Source organism: Pogoniulus pusillus, chromosome 16, assembly GCF_015220805.1.
Source record: "Pogoniulus pusillus isolate bPogPus1 chromosome 16, bPogPus1.pri, whole genome shotgun sequence".
Taxonomy (NCBI): Eukaryota; Metazoa; Chordata; class Aves; order Piciformes; family Lybiidae; genus Pogoniulus; species Pogoniulus pusillus.
The window spans coordinates 10,967,421-10,985,434 of record NC_087279.1 but is presented as its reverse complement, the minus strand read 5'-3'; the positions used below and the strand labels follow the sequence as shown (position 1 = coordinate 10,985,434).

The following is an 18,014-nucleotide window of genomic DNA, read 5'->3' as shown; positions in this document are numbered from 1 at the left end:
TTTAAATACAGCTGAGGAATTCACAATTATTCCTTAATGCTTGCCATCTCAAGCTTGTGGCATTCTAAACAGAACATCTATCCCAACAGTAAAAAAACTTAATTAACAAGGCATTTGAGGTCTACAGGGAAAGAATGAGGATTTCAGATACATCACTATCACAGCGTGGTTAATGTCAACCAGGAAAAAAAACCCAACTAATTCACAACCAGAACATAAAAGCCCAGGGGCCAGAGGGAGAGCAGTTTCATTTTAGGAAAGGGTAGAGAGGGATGCTTTATGTAGAACAACTTTACACAGCAGCCCAAGTGAACTTCAACACATGGAAAAGATAGTTCTGTAATACATAGCAACATCTGAGCCCTGAGATGACCCTGCGGGGCCATGTGTCCCCAGCACCAACCACAGATACTAGGAAAGACCTACTCTCATATCTGCTGTCCTCTGGGACAATCCCCTCACAGAGTAGCAAACACACAAAATCCTCATCACACAGGTAAGGTGAGGCTGAAGGAAAAATGGAGGGAGGAAAAAAGAACAGGATCTGAAATAAAAGTAGTGATAAAGGGACATGGCAAGCTGGGATCACAGAACCAGAAGCCTGAAGCAGAGCAAGCAGGTGCAGCTTCACAGCTCTTTAAGTTAAAAGCACACTTATTTTAAAATAGGTTGGTTAGCACAGCTTGCTTTCTGAGGCAAGGCAGGACAGAAGGTTGCAGGTTTATCTGGGATGGGCTAGAAAAACCATATTGATGGGCAGCTACCAATGGCTGAAAGAAGAGTGTGTGAAGTCTTTGACAGAAGATCTCTTTTAACCTCCTGTGCCAGAAGAAGAGAGACTAAGAGGATTCATACGGCTTGAACAGTTTAGATGACAGAAGATGCTGAGATGACAGAAGGTCCAGAGAAGTATTTTCAGTACTAGAATATTTTGACAGTTACACTTTACAACAAAAGATATCCTTCTCTGCAACAGAAAGGTCTCTGCAGCACAGAGGCTCAGTCAGTCCTTCTGAACAGAGAAGCAGGCAGAGCATTTACCACCACATCACTGCAGGATACACACATGCACACCCACACACTGGCCTGGTCACAGGTCAGCGCAGCAGATCCTACTGCTTATTCACAGCAAGAGCCTGCCCAGCGCTGGGAGCCTCCCACTGCAGTCTTCCGTCCGGATCTCGGAGGCTTACGACTGCAATTACATGGCGGTACGATGCAGCCACTAGTGGGACACCAGAGGGAATGAACAAGTGACTGACTCAACATGTCAAGCCTCAGTGATGTAAGACCAGGATGAGCTCGTGACAAACTTACACACTGAATCAGACACATTAAAAACCCCCAAATCAGCTCTGCTGCCTGGAAATCCACTCAGCTGATTGCACAGCAGCCCATGGAGGGAACTTTGCATAGGTCACTCAGATCATTAAAATGACTCCACAACTTATATTTGCCAAACCACTGGGATGTTTACAGAACAAACACTGCCTAGGTATACAAGCTTCACACACTTCAAGTGGAAGACTCCAAAAGGTAATCCTAGAAACCCACAGACAAAGCACAACAGAGCTAACGGAGTTAAAAACAAGATGTGTGCTAATGATATCATCTGAGCAAAATCCATACACTTAATATACAACAAGAGAAGCAGAAGAGGACATCAGCTTATAATCCAAGAAGGGCATACCAAAAGCAAGGCCACCTCCAGCACGCTAAGTCTAACACACAAATGGATTTCAGCACATTTGTGGACACACTCAATTGCCACCACCACCCTCAGCTGCAGGTTAAAGCTAAAGAGATGAAGTGAGGCTATCAAGCAAGTGAATGATGGATACCAGACAGCCCGTGAAAATACACTTGAGGCAGGTGTCATCTCTTATTAGAGAGGGCATTCCATAGACTGAACTAAAAACATGCCAGACTTCACAACGCAGCATACCCTACAAAAAAGAAAACAGCTATTTCTGATGCTTGGACACATATCTTCCCTTAGAAATTGCAATACACCCTTTGTACCACGGGCTTCAATAAGTACCCCAAAACTACAGGTCACCATATTCAGGATAACCATGAGCTCCTTCTGTATTTGAGAAGCCACTGAGTTGTGACTGGTTGCTGCAGATCTTTTCAGGACAGAAAGTCTTCAGCTTTGCTTATTGTCATAGCATCTTGTGGATTTTAACACCAACAGCTACAGCAAAAACCTTGTGAAGTGTGATCTGTATGAGAAGCTTTGTTCGCACTACATGCAGAAAAGCAGGGCTGTGAATGGATAAAAGGGGACTGGCTCAAGGCAGGAGAAACATAGACCTGATGCTTCCAGTTGCAGGGTGGTGGAATGTGCTCAAGTGAAGTGAGCACCCAGAAAACCCAGTAAGAAGCCCTCTTACCCTCTCCAGCAGGAAATGAGCGGGGAAGGGAGGGATCACTTCAGCGAGCTTAACCATGACTACAAAGAACTGAGGGGAAACCACCTTCCAAATTGTGCTGCCATTAGTATAGGAAGGCTCAAAGAGCAAGCCTTGGAATGACTGCTCCAGGACACGCCTAGAGATCTCCACCATTATGTACTTTTAAAAGTTCATGCTCTAAGCTTCCCATTTTTGCCCACTTGTTTAAGAAACAAGAGGAAAGGATTATGAAGGTACTAGTTACTAGCAACAAAAGCCAGGAAATATTCATGTTGCCAGGGCTGCTAAGCTTGAGGCCTGCTAGGATCTGGAGAAAATACTATACAGTCAGACAAGACTAAGTATTAGCTCCTAAGCTTAAAAAACCCTTCTGCTTCCGTATGTGTAACAACCAGCTCTACCTCAGTGAAAATGGTAAAACATCTAGGCAGCAGAGATAGGCTCTTTCCATGTCTCCTCCTTCACCTCTCCTTGGTGACATGTCAGCACACAAAGGGTACTTCATTTCTTCACATCCAATAACAAGCTTATGACACACGTTTCTTCTACAGATGAAGGGATGAAGGGGTGCAAAGAGATCGCAAGGCATGAGCTGTATTCCCAAAGTTGCCTCCAAGAAGCCAAATTGGTGCCCTCAGACAGAACACTACAACACTAGGGGCTACATCAAACCTGAAGGCAAAGAAAATGCAGTAAGACAAACACCACGCCACACTTCAACCTTCCTAAAATAAGCATAAAGCAGGGAAGGATTATTTAGGACGCAGAAACCTTATTTTCCATTCAAAAACCTGTCTCTCCCCAACAGAAATGTAGCTCACCACAGAGAGAAAAGAGATCTCCTCTCACAGAAGTCAAACAACAGCCAACTTGTAACAAAAGACCAAGAGGAACATCACCAACCATCGGGGCGCAACAAAGGCTGCACTCGGATTCTGCAAAACAGCTCCTCAGCCCATCTGGGAGCAAAAAGCCTCCCAAAGACATCAGGAGAACAAGCAGCTGGTGCCCAGCTCAGCCCAACCTCTGAACTAGCCACTAGGGCCATCCATCACGTTCCACATAAGTTAGATGGGACCCTCGAGCCGTAGGAAGTTGCCGACGCAACACGGAAAAGACAAAGCGATTAATAAGGGGAGGCATTTCTGTGATTTAGCTGCAACAATTAACACAAGCAGAATGAAACTCTCCTGCAAAATGAGGGCGACATAGAAGATGTTTCCTTGCCACAATGTACTGAACAGAGAAAGCCCCCTCGAATCTCACATACACACGTTAGTCTCACTGCATGGAGGCAGTTGCACCTGGTAAATCTGTAGTTCACAAATTTGGGAATGATCTTAAGTGAGTGCTGGTCTGTGCTGAATCAAACAAAAGGGTTTCATGATATAGGAATTGCACCACACAGGGATGTAGCTAATTGTTCTTTATTTAGGGGCAGTTGAAGGAGCATTAAACAGCATAAAAAAATGCTGTGTCTGCAAGAGCTATTTATTCCCAGCTTAGAGATCACTGAGAAAGAGGCAGGCTGACCAGTGAGGGGCTAGGATGTCACTGTGGGCTGACACTGGTTTGCTATTTACGTTCTCACAAGCAACTCAATTGACAGGGATAGCTGATAACCTTCTGAAAATAACTGAACTACCAAAGAATTCCCATCTTAGCTAACACAGACTTGGGGGTTTGCAGCTTGTAAAAATGCAGATTCTCAATCTAAGCAGGATGATCTTAGATCTCCAGCCTGGAAGGTATTAAAGTGGGATATCGATTGTCAAAGAACAAGTGAATTGCATAACTCCCTTTCTGAATATCTCTATTTGGCTTTTACTGAGAACATAAAAGTCAGCTCCCTCCCTTGCAGCAGGTAATATACAGATGTCATTACTTTTTTTTTAATTAATTTAAATAATGAGAAGGTTTTATGGGTTTTGGTTGGGGGTTTTTCATTTGGTTGGTTTTTGGTTTTTTTCTTCCCCAACTTCAATCAAGACCAAATTAGGGAAATTAACCTATGTGGGGGAATTGAGAGCTTGCAACCATCCTGAACAAATTCATATAGCTTGGGTCACCCCCAAAAGCAGATTTATTGCTTCATTAATTACAAACTGCTGTAGTTCTATCAAAACACAGTGAAGATTGGCACATGCAGGCTTTGGAGACAGCCCCTTCCAACCACTCCATCTTCCAGGCTTCCTCTGCAGACACACACAAGCATGTACAGCAGAGAGGGAGAGTGGAAGGCTTCACACCCTATCTGGTTTTAACATGTCCCTGGTAGGGTGCACAGTTGGGACCATGAGCCCCACTGCTAGTGGGGCTCTGCCTGCACTCTGAGCAGTGAAACACAGTAAAAAATTATCCAGGCTGCAGGTGCAACTGCTGTTGGGAAAGTTAATGTAAGCTGCAGATGAACACCAGCCACAATCTCACGTGCATCTAATCTACTAGGCAGCTCTGGGCACCCAGTGCAGTTTAAGAACTGGTGCTCAGAGGCTTCTGCTGTAGCAATGGGCCAAGTCTGATCAAGTCAAACAACTGTCCAAGTACATACAGAAGAGAGGGCTCTCAGAAGACCTTATTGTGGCTTTCCAGTATCTAAGAGATTTCCTGCATCTTCCTGTTGTATGGTGGACAACAGCTCTACAAGAAAGCTGCTGAGGGACTTTTTAGGATATCAGCTAGTGGTAGGACTAGGGGGAATGGAGCAAAACTAGAAGTGGGTAGATTCATACCGGATGTTAGGAAGAAGTTCTTCAGCATGAGGGTGGTAAGACACTGGAAAACGTTGCCCAGGGAGGTGGTGGAAGCCTCATCCCTGGAATGTTTTAAGGCCAGGCTGGATGGGGCTTTGAGCAACCTGATCTAGTGTGAGGTGCCCCTACCCATTGCAGGGAGGCTGTAGATAGGTGATCCTTGAGGTCCCTTCCAGCCCTGACAATTCTGTAATTCCACATAAAGATGGTCCAGATGGGAGAAGGGGCAGAGTAGGCACTGACACCAGGAAAAAAGAGGAATTGCCAATTCCCAGATATTTGGGAATTGCTCCCACATAGGGAGACATCACTTCATGTGAGCAGAATTGTGGAGAGAATATGGAGAGGCATTTGGCTGAAAGGCATGCCATACATAATTACAGACTCCCCAGCGACAACAAAACACATTGACAACTGCAGCAAGACTGAAGGGGAAATAGAAGTTGTCACTGACAGCAAAAGTAATTAATTCTGGAGCCTTCTCTCTCTATCCTCACTGCCACCACCCCAGTGGGAATGGGCCAGGCTCTTTCCCAGCAACAGAATCATTTCTGTAAAACATTTTTGTAAGTTGCAATACCTCTGTAACTGAAAATAGAGGCAAATGTGAGTGCTCAGTGGGACCTCTGAAACCCCAGCTGTGAAGACTCATTAACTGTAAGTACATTTTTGCAGATGCACATCTCTGAATCTGACTCATGACTCTTCTCCCATGACAGTGAGACTTGGGATTCAGGTAAAAAGGCTTTGGATAATTGCTATGGATTCTTACTCGGGCAAAACAGGTGGAAGGTGGCAGCAGAAAGGAGACTTAAGGGAAACAGTGAAGGAAGGGGGAAATAAATCATTTTAGTGTTTTTTCACGAGTGATTCATTACCTGTAGTTCTAAGGCACAGGCAGGGTGATGCGACCTGGTCTAACCTAAGAGATTTCATACATTTTCCTCTTATATGGTGGACAACAGCTCTAGTCTCAAACACCAGGCCAGAGAAAAGGCTTCTCCTTTGGTACTTACTGGGGACTTGAGCCATTTTCCACTTTAAAGGGCTGAGAATGTTCAGATTTACCAGGTGCAACTGCACGCAGAGTAGACCTCACGTTTGCAGCTCCAGCTTGCCAAAGGACAGGATAGATACGGGGGAGAAACACAATGAAGGCTCTCCCCCACGCAAGGCAAATGGAAAAGCAGAGCGTGCAAGTCAGAGCTGACTCAGAGCTGCACAGCAGAGGCCTCCCCTCCAGCCACAGACTTGTGTGCGCTGGGAAGTTCGGTGCCAGCAGGAGCTCCTCCCCACTGCATTTCAGTGTGAGTACAAAAGCAGCAGGGCCAAAACCTGCGTTAGGAGACTGTCAGCCACCAGCCTCTAACTCTGCCAGTCTGCTGACACACACTAGGGAGGAGGGCAGACCACTTGGTGTCCAGCAGCTCTTTCATACTGACATTTCTAAGCCTTTGACAAGCTTCTGGAACTGACATTTAAACCACAGTGTTGTATATTGAACAAGAACAGATCTTCCTTTGGTTCAAAACCAAAAATCCTCATAGGCTTTCCACCACCCCACCAAAAAAAAATATATATATAAAAAAATCTTCTAGCAGCATTGACCGAAGTGTAAAGCAACCTGGTTGGCTTCCATGCATCCGATGGCCTCTTCCAAGAGTGAAAACTCCACGCAGACATAGCCATAGTCGTAACCTGGGGACAGCATTTAAATACAGACGGGAGTCATGTTAGTGCCTTGTGTCACAAAGAAAGCCATATTCAATATTCAATTTCCCTTTCCCTCCAATGACACACCCTCTAACCACCACCCCTCTGCTGCAGCATGAAAAGGAGAGGAGTCAGGGACTAGCTGGATGATGATTAACTGTGCAGTTTATCATGAATGTTAATAGTAGAGTGTTCCCACTTCCCCTTACACAACCCAGTGGCAGGCACACCCTTCCTCAGGGCAAGAAATAATTGCTTTGTTGTTTTTTTTAAAGCATAGTGATTTTCCATTGCTAGTTTCACATTCTGTGCTACCTTGGAGGCAGTGCTCTCCAAAGCAAGTGTTTGTAAGTCATTTCCAAGTACCTTGCTGCAAAAGTATTTCACACAAATAGCCACCCATTTAAACTGGGCAATGTATCAGAAGAAACTGACAGGATTCCTTTGCCTTTGCTATTTTTCCTTCAATGCCTGCTTACTTTTGAAGGCCAATCCCTTGAATTATGAAAAACTGCAGCAGAGCAGGAATGAGAACTCCAAGTTTCCCATTTTGCTATAGACATTACTGCACATGTAACAAGAGAGAGTGGGAGCTTATGTCCAGACACAAGAAAGTAGAGAGCCTTTACTCTTCTCACTCTTTGGAAAGCTGTCATCTCAGCCAGCAGCAGAAAGGACCTACTGATTCAACTGTGTCTTCCAGTTACCTGTGCTGAAATGCTATGTCCCACAGCAAAGTGCGAAGCTGTGACCATCCCAAGAGCCATCCTCGATGCTGAAACTAACTCCAAGAACACTGTGGAACAACCTAAAGACATAACCTCACCCTTCACATGTCAAGGCCACCTCACTCCAATGCCTTCCATATGATCGTGGGCTGAGATGTTTATGTGGACAAACAGCAAGAGGAAAGGGTTGGTTCCCTCCTCTTGCTGCCCCATTGCCTGGTGAGTGAGAGCAGTGAGAGGAAAGCCAGGCTGTGTGTGGATTGTACCTCTCCCAGAGATGCACATCTTACACTGGGATCTCCAAACCAGGTAAGTATCCAGCTCCTAGTGCTTCAGCCCCTCACCTTCCACAGGAAGGTAACTCCACACACACACTTCTTTCAGGCAAGGCTGGAAAACAGCCCTCATCTCCCCCAAGATTACAACAAAGAATGTTTCCTGTGCTCTCCAAATCTCCCTTCACTGTTTTATTTACCATCTTTGCACTTAACCACATCAGAGACAAGGTCATAGAAAACTGTTTCATCATCAGGTCCTACTGATTTTTTTTCTACTCTGGGAGCTCTTTGCACACTGTTCTAACACCATGATCCTGACTCTGCACATTTGCCTTTATAATGAGACTCCAGTTCGAATTTAGCCCCAGCTCTACCTCACACAGGAATTTATTCCACTTGCCTGTATTATTTTAGTCAATATTATTAGACTAGAGGGAAATTCATCAGTCTGGGCACTCTTAGCTCACTGAAAGGCACAGGCATCAGGCATGCCATCTGTGGTGGAATGCAGCTAAAGCCACCTGATATTCTTAGGTGAAGTGGGCACCTGGAACTAGAGGTAACTTCAGCTGGCAGGATCAACAGAACCGATTTTCCCCAGCTACTCCTGTAGCTGTTGGCCCTCCTGTTCTGCAGCTTCAGCCACACTCAATCACACTATGAGAATGAAGCATTTCTCTCCTCCATAGAGAGCTGCTCTCCAGGAGCAGTGCTGCCCCTTGCTGGGAGCCTGTTTTGCATTCTGGGCAGACACCTCTGCCACTTCATGGCGCAGCGTGAGGGCTCGCATGGTGCTTTTGAAAGTCTTATTCAGAAGCCCAGAGTCGCTTCCTTCCCTCCTGTTTAGAAGGGGGATGCAGGAAGCTTATTTGTAAGGATCCTGATTTGCCTTCACAGAGAGGATTTTTGAAAGATGCTGTCATCAGCAAGCCAGGATGAGAGTGCTACCTTATTTCCACGTGCATGGGAAGTAGGGGGTCTCCTGACAGGTTGAAAACAAGAACGTGGAAGTTTTTACTCTGTTTGCTCTATGATGAGAGGCAGTTTACATCCTGTTCCTGGTGAAGTGAGTGAATAGCTCAGACATGGACTGAATCCAGCATGACACAAGTGAGAGTGACACCCCAAATGTTATACATAGGTACAGAAACTGAGACACTTAGAGGAAATGTACACTAGAGGACCTTTCCAAGCATTACATGGAGATGTAAATATTCAACCTCTACAGACTTGTGCTGATCTTCTCCTTATTTCTCCTTGTGTACTTTGTAGCTTCTGCCCTCCCCCATCAAAATCAACCCCTTCCCAATAAGCACAGCTGCAGTTACATGTACAATGAGAACCAAAAGCAGAAACCGTGGACTCATATCCTGCCAAAAAGCAGTCTCAGGCCACATGTTCAGCTCTTGTGGTCAACTTGCAGAGGGACACGGTGTTCTCCAATCCACTACAGGCGTCCTTGTATAGACAGCAGTGAAGTGGTGACGTAAGAGAAGAGCAGTCTGGAGCTGCTCCTCCACTCCAAAGCACTGATGAAGACCCGGGGGGGGGTGACATATTTCCCAGCCTTAGAGTCAGCCCTTTGCATAGATAGAAGCAGGCTCGGTATGTGACAGCTACAAAGTAACATCAGCCCTGGATCTCATTGCATCCCTGTTCTGCCCCCAGCTCCTCCAGGGCATCCTTGCATTTTAGACCATGATGGAAAGGCTACTGAAATGGAGGCCAGAGGAGGAACAAGGCTGCTGCTACAGAGTGCTTTCCAAAGGCAGTGCTTGCTGATTTCCCCCCAGGATCTGCAATAATCACATTACGCAGCACGCAACACTTGAAACACTGAGTGACCTGAGGCTGATTCTTAAGGGAAAGCAACTACAGAGGTTCCTGACACCAAGTGTTGTGCCTCTACCCTACCCCCTCCCGCAGGGCTGGTTCAGCTCTTTGTGCAGCAGCTGCTGAGCTGGCAGATTTTTATTTACGAAGCCTCCACACACTTAGCCTGTCAGAATACAGCCACCAGCTGCTGGTACCAGAAGCGGGACAGGGGATTTTGACAGAGGGGTAAATCCAGGCACCTGATAGCAGGAACTGGTACAACAAGCAGTCCAAGGTAAACTGTCCTCCCCTGTGAACAGGAGCCACTGGTACTCTTCAGGCCATAATAGTAAAACCAAAGCAATCAAAACAGCAAAGCAAAAATCACTGCTGAAGACTACAGTGTGGTTTGGTGGGTTTTTTACGTAGGGTAGCCTCGATTCATATGCAAGGTTTCACATGAAAACACAAATCCTTGAATCTTCTTAATTTGGCCTTTTATTCACTGCTTAGCATGATGCTATAGTTTCAGAATCCAGAAAAAAAGCAGACTAGAGTCAGAAGTGCTTCAAGTGTTCAGAGAAGTATATGTAGTCAACACAGACTGTCAAAAATAAAGAATCCCTATTTCCCCGCAGGCAACCCTTGCGCCTGCTGCAGCAGAGCCACACTGTCCAAATGAATCATAGATTCACAGAACAGTGTGGGTTGGAAGGGACCTTAAAAACCATCTAGTTCCAGCCCCACCACCAGTGGCAGGGACACCTTCCACTAGAAGAAGCTGCTCAAGACCTTGTCCAACCTCGCCCTGAACACCTCCATGTAAAAGGCAAAGTGAACTTTGCAGCAGGAACAGTGCTGCAACGCTTGCGCACAAAGTCCTTCACGGATGTTCCCACAGCATGCTGAGTTGTTTCCCGTACTGAAAATGGAAGCAATTGCTTAATATTCAGGACTATGAACACATTTAGCGCTTCAGGAAGCTGCTCTGCAAACATTTGAGTACGAAATATTTTACCTCTGAAACAGATGTGCTTTAGTGAAGTGAACTTTTGACAACAACGAGCAGGTCTCTGTGAGCATGCCATGGTTTGGCAGAAAATCCTGAAAGCCTGATTTAAAATTAGCATTCTTTGGCTTCAGATAAAGTGATCAAAGTTTGGGGATTTAAAATAAGACTTGTTTCTACATGCACACAGCTTCTGCCGAACAACTGACACATTTAATGTGTTACTTCATGATGTTCTGTTATGTCAGAGATCTAAATAAAGGAAAATGACCATGTTGTGTTCTGAGAGGCTGTAAGCAATGTGAAGACATCCAAAAAATAGCTCTGGAATTTTAAAAGGCCAAATTAAATGATCATGTAATTACAGCAGCCATGACTATGCCAAACCAAAGATACTTTTTGGAATGAAGGGAAGATGGCAATGTGACAAGGGCATTTAACTCAAGAGGTGATCCAGCTCCTGGACTGCAGGAATGAGCAAGCAGTAGGTCATGTTACTGCCTGCCCCCACAAGCTTAAGGCGTCAGGTAACCTTATCAAAGAATCACAGAATTATTTACAGAATCACACAGCATCAGAGAAGGTTAGGGGCTGGAAGGGACCTCGAAAGATCAGCTAGTTTAAGTTGGAAAAGACCTTCAAGATTGAGTCCAACGGTTAAGCCATCACTGCTAAGTCCATCACTAAACCATGTCCCCAAGTGCCACATCTAGTCTTTAAGTCCACAGTGAACCATCACCTGCCTTCTCAAAAAGAACTGCTACGAACCCCCTCCGCTGTGGTGAGATATGAACACATCTCTCTCCTCTGGCCTGGAAGGTAAGAAAATAGCCTCCTACTGCAGAAACTCTGTATAACAGGTTGCCAAAAAACATTATGCCAAACTGGACAGCTGGGCCAGCTGTGAACATGGTGGAAGTCCCTGCATTGTTCAAGACAGGGCCTGCCACCTAAGGGCTGAAGATGGCAGTGATGGAGTTTCTATAGGCAGAAAGCTTCTCAACCATCCCAACACTTCACTTGTGCCTTTTCTAGTAGGATGAGACAGAACTACCACAGAGAAGTATTTGCAGTTTGTGGCACTTCTAGGAAACACAGTACATTAAAGCAAAGCCATGGCCAGCCTGCTGAAGCAAGAACAATCTTGCTGCATGCTCTCTCCAGAGACAGCACAGCAGAGTGCAGGTGAAGAAATCCTCTGCAGGGTCTCATCCATGTTAGAGAAGAAGGCTCTGACACTTCACTGGCAACTACAGCACAAAGTATAGAGTGACCATGAAGGACTTCCACGTGCTCTGAACGAATCTGCAGTCCCAGGCACTGACCTTTGCACAGCTTGGGTAGAGGAGACAAAATTTTGCACACTGTCCTCAGAGAATCTGCTATTCCTCGGTCAAGAGGAAGAGCAACCTCATCCGGGGGAGATTTTGGCAACAGGCCCATAACCCCATGCACAAATCTTCTGTGTCCCCCAAGGGAAGATAAAGATGCAGATGCAGGTCATCCATACTAAAGAGTGAATACCTTATCACAAGAAAATACTGGAAAACACAGGGCTTGCTCTATATCTACACTACCAATGTGTGCTATTCTTAGCAGGCATAATACACTTGATGCTTCCAAGAAGCCAAGAGCTCCTGAACATGCACAGCAGCAGCCGTATCTGTGTTATGCAGCGAGTCCTTGCCATCGCAGTGAGGATGGGCAACAGCAGAGTGCCTTCCACGGTGAGCAGAGAAAATAAAAGCTGTCCACACAGCCTGAAAACTTGGAGGGCACCCCGCAGCACAGCAGGGAACGGCAGCAATCCATCCATGCTAACACAAGCTCAGAAGCCAAAATTGAGAGCTCTCTCAGTACCAGCTGGAGGATTCTGAGCATCCATAAATTTGCTAGATCTCTTTACTGCGCAGATAAATTGGTCTTCAGAGCTCCTAAAGCTGAAGAGCAGTACCAGAAAAGCTTGCTGTTGAATACTAAACAGGACGATCTGCAACAAGCCATATCCCCAGTTCCTTTCAAAGGCTGAGCACTGACAAGTCACACCTGGCTGCTGGAAAAGGCCTGTCACTTAACGCTGGCCCTCTGCATAAAAAGCTACACTGTTACACACTCACAACAGCACTGCACAAGAGAACAGCACAGAGCGCAGGACATAAAATGCACTGAAAGGTCCATCCTCCTCCCTCCAGCCAAGAGGGTAAGACGCAGGAAGGACCTCTGTCTGAGATGCCCTCAAAGGCAGACACCGTCAGTCCCGTACAGCAGCAGGAACTACAACAGTCAGAGCCCCAGATGGCTGTCAAACCTCGTCCCAGGAGTGCAGTTTGTACATCAGCACTGAGGAGAGGAGGGGAAAATCCACAACATCCAGACTGTATTCACTGCAGCTTTATTAATGACCAGGTACTACATTTGGACAGAAATCTGGTATCCAAGGAAGGCTGGTGAAAGACTCCCAGGAGAGAACTGGAAGCTGTGCACCTGGGAAGATGTCACTAACAGGACCTTGGTTTTAAAGTGCTGCTAAGTGAACCTGCTCTCTAGGATATATGATCTGTCATTTAGCACAAATTCCCCAGAAAGGCAATCAATGCAATCACGTCAGCATGCTGTGAAAAGCCTTGGAGTTTTGTGCTGGAGATGCAGAAAGGGCGAGCACGTTTGTAAAAATGCTTACAGAGAGAAGGATTCAGCACATCAAAGAGGCTGTGAGCATGCTTTATGGATCAGGGTGTGCTGCCTTTCCTACTGAACAGCCTTACAACCCTGAACCAAGGCTGATCACCATCACAAACACTGACTTGTGTTGTGGTAACAGATTTGGACTTTTTATTTCCTAAGCCACCACATCACAGATGGGAAAAGACTGGCAAGAACGCCTTTGCTTCAAGACACTTCCTTCCACTGCTGCCCTGAAATCAAGCAAGACTAGCCAAAAGCCTACTGCCCACACAGCTGGGAAAACTGGCAAGGACTGGCACTGACAACCATGAACTAATTCCAGTTAAGTGCTTTTTCCATCCTTGCCAGGCTATTCTGGCCACAAACAAGAATCAATTACTTCTCCTAGATCAGCACCAAAGGTATTTTCCCAGCTTGCAAAAGGTGAGCCCCTCTAGACTGATGAACTCAGCTGATGAGCAGGTGATCTGGTCATGCCTCATGCTTGTGTGTATGCTACAGCATCTTGTGAGGTCATGGACAATCGCTCCAGCTCTGAGTGAGTGCCTGAGATCAATGTGCCCAGTGAGTGCCTGAGATTCACGGCTGACATGGGTGTGCCATGTGAGCCACACCATCCTCACTGTGCAAAGCACTAACCACAGCAACCGGAGATTAATTCTTCCTGTGGTGCACCAGCACCAGTCTTGAGGACGAGTCAAGTTGCTCTCCATATAATCAGCACAACAGGCAAGATGCACCTCTGTGCCACAGTGTATATTATTAGAGACATCTGACATCAACCCACAGCCTGTTCTTCGCACCAAACTAAAGAACCTAAGTCCTTGTGAGATCTACTCCTAACCAAATGCCACAGGGCTGGTGCAAAGCATTCACCGTGCAGAAGTCACTAGAGGGTCAAAATCCACCCTGCAAAGGGTTTTCCCCAAGGGCACTGCATTACTCCTGAAACACAACAAAAGGTCCCAGTTTAGCACAGTCCTGCCACACACTTCCAGAAACATCCCCTCCCTGTGCAGAGCAGCAGCTCAGCTCTCCAGCCATACCCAGGCACCTGTGGTGTGAAGGAGTTGGTACTTCACCAGGACTTGTGACCCTCAAGAGCCCAAAGTCCCCATATACACAGAGACACAGTGAGTGAGCTACAGATCACTTATAAATGGGCCATACAAGGACACAGCTATGCCAACCACCACAAGAACTCTGCTCCAAGGCAGAAGAGATCTCACTGCCTTGGGATGCACTCCAGCCATTTTAAAAAAGAGAACTTAGCTCTGATACAGAGAGGTGAACTACTCAAAAACACTTACCAATTCTTCCATTATGAAGTTTAAACTTGTGGCCCTTAGATTATTTTAGCAAAATGCAACACTAAAGAGCACAAATTTAAATTTCAGGGGCTTCCCAAAATATTCCAGAAACCAATGACTCACTGTTCTGATGTACAAGACTGCACTTGGAAGGGGAAAAAAAAAAGCAACTCTTAAAGGTTTATCTAAAGGGCTTGTTAATATTTAACAGGGCACCAATGCAGCAGAGCTTAGTGAGAACAAGCAAGATAATCCAGATTCTTCTAGGACTTGGCCAAGGCAGTTTAAGTTTAACAAAGGGTGGAATAAGTGGGACAGTTCCAAACACCACAAAAGGGCCAGGCTTGCAGAAATGAAACAACAAATAAAAGCCAGTGAAAGAAGGTGACTAAGTAAGCAATAAAGTACATATGCTGCCAGTAGTACTTGCTTTCCAAAATAGAGCAGGCAGCTGCCATCACATGTGCTGGGTCAGTTGCACATTTCCTGCAGGTACCTCCACCATAGGAGAATGCCTGTCCTTCAGCTTAAGTCCCTCATATCTGTGACCATCTCTCTGGCCCCACACACTACTGCTTTTCAGAAAACTCTTCTCTGCTCCACTTAACCACTTCCATGGGTGCCTTGCTCCTCAGCCATGCAGCAGTGTTCCCACATCCCAACCCAGGGTCAAAACTGAACCCTCAGAAGGTTAACAAAGTTAACAAACTCAAATCTCTCAATTTCTGCACTAATGTAGAGGGTATCTAAAGGGGCTCAGCTAGACCTCACGACTCCTTCAGACTGTAATTCAGCTCACCTTGTCCCTCCAGGTCCACTTCACAGAGCTCCTCTCCACACATGCTGCTCTCCATCTTGGTCATTCTCCACCATGTTCTCTCAGCTCAGCAAAAACAGTTCCCCAGACAGGCTTGTAGAGTAAGCTAGAAAAGCTTCATGGGCTGCCAGCAATTTCTCAGGCTCACTTTCCCTGAATAGCTTTGCCCAACTGCTGGTACCAACCCTAACATGAATCCTGTTTGGAAAACACATGTTCCAGTCTTGTCCCACCACAGACTGCATCCCAGAGAATGATCTGAACAGAAGGCTCAGAGTACACTTCATGTTTTCACTTACTACTTGGATATCTCTGTAGAATCTTTTAAGGGCAAACTACTCATCATAAGCAACCCTTTAAGATAAAGATAGCTCCATATGCTCTCTTCTTGAGGGCAATCGTGCACATTCAGCTGAAAGTTCTGTGCACATCAGACACTTGAGATACTATCTCGGACTTTGCTTATGTCTGACATTAGTCAGGAAAGTAGAAATAAAGCTTGATGTGAATCAGGCAGGAAATAAGCTTTAGATGTGATTGAAATCAAACCCAAGACAAGGTGTGTCCATGTTAGACTCCTCGAAGGTCAAAAGGTATTGGTTTCAAGTCCCTGGCAGTCACCACCAATGGCAGCGCACGGATAGTAACAGGAGAATGACAGACACTGTGCCACCAGTAACCTGGTGCTCTTACACGCTGTGCTGATGGCTGCACAGAGGGAGCCCCACACTACAAAGATGCATGAAAGCCTTGTCCCCAGCAAGCAGAGACAAGGGCCTTCGGATGGGACAGGATGAGCTCACAAGCCATTACTGACAACCCCTTGGCAGAGAGCTGCTCAGCACTGCTAGTGCCTATCCAAGTAGCAGAACATCCACAAGAGGCAGCAAGAAGCACCACAGATACTGCAGACTAATGCAGCTAGCTGAAAGTCTTTGAGAAGACTCCACTCCTCAGGGTTTATTCTTTGTAATGATTAACTGCACAGACATGTCCAAACACACTTGAGAAGACAAGCTGGAAGATAAGTCAACAACCCAGCACAGTTATTTCTGCCAGGGCTTACAGTGGAAGGAGTTCTCTTCCCCTCACAAATGGATCTGATACTTTCAGCCTGAACATACAGGCATCAATTAAAAAAAGTCTAACTGGTGGAAATTACAAGTTAATCTTGTGTAATATAATACTATAAAGTCTGACTGTGATATTTTATCACTGTCTGTAAATATCTGCCTTTTTGATTTAAATAGAATCACTATGCCATGTCTGAAGGTCTCTCCTTTCACAATCTTGTTTAAAATCTAGCCACCATTTCAGTCTGTGGGCTTGAGACAAAACTCTAAAGAATAAACAGCTTGAACATATACCAAAAATCACACCAGGTATATAAAGAACAGTGTTCCATGCTCAGCACAACCTCCAGCAAAAATATGCTCCCCTTAGCACATATGCAGCACAGAAAAAGAAAGTGCCTTAAAAAGAAGTTGAGCTGCTTTTTCCAAGAGAAATCAACCACGTATTTTCCCCCCCAAAACAGAAGGAGTCTTGTGAAAGATCATACAGTGGAATCATCATGCTGAAGCTGCTGAGCTAAGCCTTATGATAAGTGTTATCTTTTTGTAAAGCTGAGCTGAACCTCACTTATTTTGAGTTAATTGCGTGTTATTTGTTACGGTGGTTATTGTTCCGCAGCAGCTGCAGGCATTCTTCTCTCAAACACACTCAACATGCAGACTCACGATCAATGTTATTTTTAACATTTCTGGACAGCACTCAAAAATACACAACCCACCCAGACAGACTTAGCATGACTCTTCTGGGCCAGGCTGCTACTGTCCTCTTGAGCTGATAGAGCAACTGAGCCAGTGGGCCCAGCGGTATGTGAAGGAGACCAGCACTCCGGCCAAGGGATTAACTCCTATGAGTACTTACACATGCACCTCATCTTAAAAGCATTCTTTAGCCTGTAACTGGCATCCAGTTTCAAACAGCCTTAAGTTTTCAGAAGTTAACACAAATTCCACTTCACACACTTCTCTACAGAATGCCCTAATGTGAAAAACTGGATTGAATTTACCGCAGCTTTTAGTTACCCAGTTTCAAGCAATCGTTTTCACAAGTCAGGAAGCGTTTATTGTCCTAGACTTTACCCATCTTGCATAAGACAGACCAGAAGCTGTTTAAATCGGCAGCTGCATATGCAGCCTCAGGCCATAATGCAAAACAAAGTCTTTGGATCATCCATGAAACCTGCTACATTACTTCAATTACTGATGTTGACTGGACGGGGTTAAACAATAGCTTTAAATAGACCATGAATTATCAGCTAAATTTAACTTCATTCTTTCCCTCCTCACAATTGCCAGAAAAACCTTTAAAAAATAGTTTTGCAGCTGAGGAGACAGACTGAAACAGAGACACAATAGACAACCAAAGCCCTCATATTTGCTGTAACCACCAGCAGATACCAAGGCTTCTGCAGCTAACTT

At 45.5% G+C, this 18,014-nt stretch overlaps 1 protein-coding gene across 2 annotated transcripts in view; it reads right to left on the bottom strand.

Annotated features, from left to right (window-relative positions):
- Positions 1 to 18,014, bottom strand: part of RBM6 (RNA binding motif protein 6) — a 59,168-nt gene that overhangs the window by 28,948 nt on the left and 12,206 nt on the right. For both annotated transcript variants that reach the window (XM_064156448.1, XM_064156449.1), the window contains exon 6: positions 6,795 to 6,868. In XM_064156448.1, coding sequence (XP_064012518.1) covers positions 6,795 to 6,868 — 74 coding nt within the window. The remainder of the gene's footprint in view (positions 1 to 6,794; positions 6,869 to 18,014) is intronic.